This window comes from Eutrema salsugineum, unplaced genomic scaffold, assembly GCF_000478725.1.
Source record: "Eutrema salsugineum unplaced genomic scaffold, Eutsalg1_0 scaffold_6, whole genome shotgun sequence".
Taxonomy (NCBI): Eukaryota; Viridiplantae; Streptophyta; class Magnoliopsida; order Brassicales; family Brassicaceae; genus Eutrema; species Eutrema salsugineum.
This window is the reverse complement of record NW_006256547.1, coordinates 13,439,493-13,446,135: the sequence shown is the minus strand read 5'-3', so window position 1 is coordinate 13,446,135 and position 6,643 is coordinate 13,439,493. Positions and strand designations below refer to the sequence as shown.

The window sequence follows — 6,643 nt, the reverse complement described above, 5'->3', positions numbered from 1 at the left end:
CTGGGGACTCTATTTAAGAAAGTTGTAGTCTGATACAAAAATGGTACTATATTGACAGAGGGAGTTTTGAGCTTACAAAGAAGAAGTAGAGAGTCCTTAAATGTGGAAAGAGATACATCAATTACTTGTTTTCTTATTCCCTTAGCTACACCAAAACTCTCCTACGAAAATCAGAAAACTGGGACTCTGTTTAAGTAAAGTTGTATTCTGATCCAAAGTGGTACTATATTGACAAGAGGGAGTTTTGAGCTTACAAAGAAGAAGTAGAGAGTCCTAAATGTGGAAGGATATGCATCATTTACTTGTTTTCTTATTCCTTTAGCTACACCAAAACTCTCCTCCGAAAATCAGAAAACTGGGACTCTGTTTAAGAAAAATCATATTTTGATCCAAAATGGTACTATATTGACAAGAGGGAGTTTTGAGCTTACAAAGAAGAAGTAGAGAGTCCTAAATGTGGAAGGATATGCATCATTTACTTGTTTTCTTATTCCTTTAGCTACACCAAAACTCTCCTACGAATATCAGAAAACTGGGACTCTGTTTAAGAAAAGTCATATTCTGATACAAAATGGAACTATATTGACAAGAGGGAGTTCTGAGCTTACAAAGAAGAAGTAGAGAGTCCTAAATGTGGAAAGAGATACATCATTTACTTGTTTCTTATTCCTTTAGCTACACCAAAACTCTCCTACCAAAATCAGAAAACTGGGACTCTGTTTAAGAAAAGTCATATTCTGATCCAAAATGGTACTATATTGACAAGCGGCAGTTATAGCTTACAAATAAGAAGTAGAGAGTCCTAAATGTGGAAAGAGATGCATCATTTACTTTTTTTCTTATTCCTTTACCTACACCAAAACTCTCCTACGAAAATCAGAAAACTGGGACTCTGTTTAAGAAAAGTCATATTCTGATCCAAAATGGTACTATATTGATATGTCTATATTTTACATCATTTAGAGTGCATTTTAGAGTCCTCATCATGTGTTTTCCCATGTAAATTGAGTCTTTAAGTATCAAAATAAGTTTTAGGGCTTGCATTAGGTCCCAATGAGTTTTGCATGTTTTGAAGTCTTTATCAGGTTCTTTGGGAGCCATTTGGAGCTTAAGAAGAGGAGCATAGAAGAAAACGGTGAAGAAAAGGGTCAAAAATGGTGAAAATCGCTTGGAGGAATTTCTCGGCCAAAACACGTACTGGCTGGACAGAAACCTCGGTCAAAAAGCTTACCGAACGCTTATTATCGGCCAAAACCCTTACCGATCGACCAAAATCGACCAAAGACGAATGTCGGGTGCAAGTTACCACGGGTTAAGTTTTTGGCCGAGGCGAGAGAATTTTACGGCTAAAAAGCTTACCGCGGTACATAGCCCTCGGTCATTTTCCTTACCGCGGGAAGCTTTTCTCGACCAAAACCTGTCCTTGCCCGCGCGTTTCAAAGATCAGCAATCCGGGGAACCTTTCGGTCCGAATCAGTTGGCGGGGTCTTTATCAAAGTTGGAGATAATCAAGCAAAGATTCCGGAACAGTTGGGATCATCCAATTCGGACCAGTGAGGAGAGAGATACGGCTTTCGGAAGAAGCACCAGCATTGCACGTACCCGAGAACCAAACAGCGGATTTCAAAGATCACGACGGACGGAGCCTTCATCAAATTTTGAGATCTGTGAAAGCTCTTCTCAGAACGTTTGGAATCACTCAATTCGGACCAATGGTTTGAAAGATAAGGTCTCCAGAGTTCACCTCGGTCCAAAAGCTTATTTTCCGGTGAATCCGATGCAGTGCAAAGATGCGAAATCCAGGAAGCCTTCCACTTCCCAAGCTCCGACGGTTTCTTCACCAAAGTTCGAGCTTATTGAGTCATCTTGACTATGGAACTGGTCTCAGAGCAATTGGAGTCGTGTGTTGAAAGTTACTGTTTCCGGAAGGCAATATGGTCGATACGAGCCTAAATGAGCTGCGATACGCGCTAAGTATTTTCTCAGGCCTCGGCATCATCACCTCGACATTGCTCAAGTCAAGGCTCATATCTTGGAAGTATTTTGAACTAGACCTCGTGCTGACGCCTCGGCACGTTGGGATCTAGGCATGCACACGTAAGAAATGAAGCTGGAAACGACTAAGTGTTGAACGTGCACCTCGGTGTAATGGCCTCGGCGTGCATGCCGGACTCTGTTCTCCCGAACCCCTCGACTACCAAGCCCCGCGACATTTTATGGCGAGGTCCCTTGTCACAAAACCAGAATCAAGAACAAGACGGCTCAAGAACACAGACGTGAAGACGGATCAAAGACTAGGGTTCATGCATGTTCTTGACGTGTTTTTCACTAGATCTTCATTTGGATCCTGACTCACGTGCACTCCTCAACACAAAGACCTCGGCTTCACTCTCCGACACACCGTGGCACTCACCCATCCACCCAAGAAGGCGGCTCAATACCCGGTTTGTTCCGGGCTGACCCGCGACACTTTCCCTTTGCTATAAATACATTTTAGGACCAAAAACCTAATCAACTTATCTCTTATCTGTTTTTTTAGCTCTAAGAACTTGCCTCTTTTGTGAAACTTGATTAATCTAATCCAATATCTCGTGTTTGCATCAGAATCTTGTTCTTTCTTTATTTCTTTTATCATCCAACATCAAACTCCTTATCATGACAAGCTACACGTCTTGCAAAGGACTTAGTGAGCTCGTTATGATCAGTGAGTAGTCGTTTAAGCGGCTTTAGATAGGTAGATTAGGGTGCTTTCAAGAAAGATTAATGGGTTTAGGTGTCTAGTCTTGCATGTTTCATTCTTTAACCGACGAGATCTCTAGGCTGGATCCAAGCACATCACTTGAGGTTCAGATCTGAGACATATCTCGCATCAAAAGTGTTTGTAGAAATGTCTGAACCACTCGGTTAAGGTTTAAGAGTCTTTCATCGCGAGAGTGATATTTTGTTCTCTTAAATGACATTTTTGAACTGAATCTTATTGCTGACTGATTCGTGCTTCTCAAAAGGGATTTTGGTATGAAAGAGGATCAGTTTAGATGTTTAATACTTTCATGAGAAGATTAACATGCCTTGAGTTCAAAGTTAAATGAAATCGCTTGATAAAATGATTCATTAACCCATTAGTTTAGCTTGGAAGCACCCGAGTCAAGTATCCTGTCTAAAGCTTCTGCCTTTATCATATATTATCATCATCCGAATCATTTGTTTTTTATTTGCATCTTCACTTAGTTTAAATCTCATCTTTTGTTTCATTTACATGCTTATTTACTTGTTAAATAGTTTAGTCAAAACCTCTATCATTCTCTCTTGACTTAAGATTACAAGTTTCATAGATTAGTGTCTCCACTACAAGTTTGGTTTGATAACCCCTTGTACTACAAGGACAGGGGTATTGATAACCTCTTCAAAGAGTGAAAACTCTTAGTTATCATATATTGACAAGCGGCAGTTATGAGCTTACAAATAAGAAGTAGAGAGTCCTAAATGTGGAAAGAGATGCATCATTTACTTGTTTTCTTATTCCTTTAGCTACACCAAAACTCTCCTACGAAAATCAGAAAACTGGGACTCTGTTTAAGAAAAGTTGTATTCTGATCCGAAATGGTACTATATCGACAAGAGGGAGTTTTGAGCTTACAAAAAAGAAGTAGAGAGTTCTAAATGTGGAAGGATATGCATCATTTACTTGTTTTCTTATGTACGTAGGGCTTGTTCTGGAACGTTCTGTAGTCTTCGGTTTGAATTTCTTCGTAGAGATCGCGTAAGTACTGCTTCTCTCTGCGTCTGGTGGCTTGAGGAGTGTTATAGAAACCTTCCTCATAGTGTGTATTTCGATTTATGGGATCCATATCTTCTGAAATGGAAACAAAATAACCGAAAAATGGAAATATGCAGAAAAAGGGGTTCTAGAGTCGATTTACCAACCTTTCTTGGGTTTTGCGGAAAAGAAAACGCGCGCCTTCCCCGGCAATAGGATATTTCCTGCAAAAGCCTTCGAAAGAAATATAAAGTAAGGAAGTCAAGAACCAAACCGTTTTGTGGGGGGGGTTTTGGTGGTGTGTTTAAAATGTAAAAACGAAATCTAAAAAGAAACTACGGGAATTAAAATGACCTAATAAGTAAACTTAACAAAAACGGGTAAAAATGAGAAAAACGGCTAATCTAATTGCTTAAATGAAAATCGATTAAAAAGGAATGAGAATATTGAACTAAAACATGAAATAAAAACGGTGTGAATCTATAAGGAAGAAAGCGTTGGGGTTCAGGGAAGTTTTCTCAGGGGTACGAACGATTCAAAACATTGCTAGAGAGTAAAATTGATAAGATCTTAGCTTAAACTTTTCAAACTGGAGTCACGGACGTATAAATACGCCACTGTCGTGATCATAGACAACTATCTCTCTCAACCCTGACCAGTAGGTTTCCACTCTGGCCCTGGAAAAGAAGAGATGCATTATGTTTAAGACTCGTCAGCATTCACAAATCGCCCATAGGTAGGTTTCCACTCGTATGTTTGTTTGCTCTCCCAAACTAGATCTGACACCGGATGAACACTTTCGTGTCACTAAGCATCTGGATCAGATTGTAGTTCATGACGCTACTCTCATGCAGTAAAAACGAATTCAGAAGAAAAAGTTCTAAGATTCGGCTCAAAAGCTCATGGAATCCTCATCGAACATATAAATCCCCATCGAAAATCCCTTAGTTCCAACAATAAAACTACTCAGGCATGATGAACAAAATCAAAAACATTAGTATTAAAAAGTAGAATAGAAACCGAAATTGAAAAAGAAAGAACAAGGGTTCAAGAGACAAATCTCTCTCTCCCTAAAACCTAAAACTTAAAAAGTATTTTAAAACAATAAGAACATATGAAGGCATACGAATTAGGGTTCCTAAAACACGTATTTATATTGCTCAAGACATCTCTGGGCGTCACTTAGGGTTTCTCCAAATGAGGGAATCATTTTGGGCTTCAGAAATGGGCCTTCGGGCTCGGAGGTAGTTGGCCGCGGTCGGGATGGCTGTGACCGCGGGGAATGGGTTGCTGGCCGCGGTCGCGGTGCTTCTGACCGCGGGAAATTCTCTGTTGGCCGCGGGTGGAAACGCTTGCCGGCTGGTTTACGGGACATCTTGCTCTTCGCGTATCTTTTGATTGAACCGTTGGATTGGCAAGCTGTAAAGTGTTCTGGAAAGCTGATACTTCCATCTTTAAGATCTCCAAATTTGAGCTGGATCAGATGGTGAGAAGGCCTTCAATCGAGGGTGAACTTCTGACGGTTTGACTCTGAGCTGAAATCTGGTTTTCTATCCATTTTGTTAAACTTTTCCCTAAGTTACCTGAAAAGAGTCTTGGAACTACAAATACTAGAAAAACGTAATAAAGTACTTAAAAGCAATTAAAAACATAGAAAAATAATTTCAAAACGATCCATAAAAGTGGTCAAAATACAGTGTTATCATCCGCGAATCTAGGTATGCCCAACGCTTCTATAGTGAAGTTTGATTGATTTTGGGTTTAAAATTTTCGACAAAGCTCGACGAAGAAGATTAGATTTCTTAAAAAGTCATTTATAACTATAGCGTCGTTTTCATTTTTTCTAATAAAAGGTTTTCGTTTGTATATATATACTATAACCTTTCGAAGGAATACGAATTAATCGAATTGGTCTATTGGTTTCGGCATTGGTTTAGTGATTGAGTAGCTGGGTTCGATTACTCGAGGCTACAAGTTTTAAAAAGCCCTTTATAATTAAGGAACATCGTATTAAATCTTTTCTAATAAAAGGCATTCGTTTCTATATATAATATAACATCCCGGTTATATACACATAATCGAACTGGTTTAGTGGTTTCTGGTGTTGTTAAATGCTTAAAGTGTTGGGTTCGACACCCAGTGGGTACAAATTCTTTTGTTATCCCAGAATTTTGCAAAACGACGTCGTTTCGTTGGATACGAATGTTTCGTTCCAACGTGGCAGATGAGTCAGCAACCGTTAACAATTAAACGGGGTTGACTAGCGGATCAAAATTCAATGTAGGTTTTGGCCAAAAAAATACGGTTCGGGTATTAATTTACACAATTTATGAAGTACAGGAACGTGTAGGCACATCACAAAAGTACAGGCATGAAATGGTACCAGTATGTGCGGTTGGCACGTATCGGCCGCTTTCCCCATATCCTTCATAGGGCTTCCCATCTTCATAAGTTGGCATCAACTGTTTCAGCCCCACACCAAAGAGATTCAGGTCACATTTATGAACTCTCCCAACATCAAGCTTGAAGAAGAAGCTGTGAGAGAGGATCTGATGTGGACATCGACCCTAAGACCTTACCGGGGCTAATGCCATCCGTCCAAGACGGGGCCATGACACGCTCCAAGATTAAACAACTCAGAAATAGATACAAGAGAGCCTTACACATCTTTATCAACTCACTAGAACCAGACGACCCGTTGTTGCCCGACCCGAATGTCATATACGGCTTAAACGAGCTTTGCGGCCAAACCGGGGCCGAATACTTGGGTTCCAGAAATGACCCATCAGATGACCGAATCTCTCAGGCCAAAATGGTTATCTTTCGACCAGTTTTTGATTTAAATGCTAACAGTCCGAGCAGAATGTCATTTTCAGGCTTAAAACT

General features: G+C 40.0%; 1 protein-coding gene across 1 annotated transcript in view; it reads right to left on the bottom strand.

Moving 5' to 3' along the window:
- Nucleotides 1-6,351, bottom strand: part of LOC112083508 — a 40,947-nt gene extending 34,596 nt beyond the window's left edge. The window contains exons 1-2 of the mRNA XM_024151537.1: nt 6,337-6,351; nt 6,141-6,219 (exon numbers count right to left, since the gene is read on the bottom strand). Coding sequence (XP_024007305.1) covers nt 6,141-6,219; nt 6,337-6,351 — 94 coding nt within the window. The remainder of the gene's footprint in view (nt 1-6,140; nt 6,220-6,336) is intronic.
- Between the last annotated feature and the right edge of the window lie 292 nt (nt 6,352-6,643).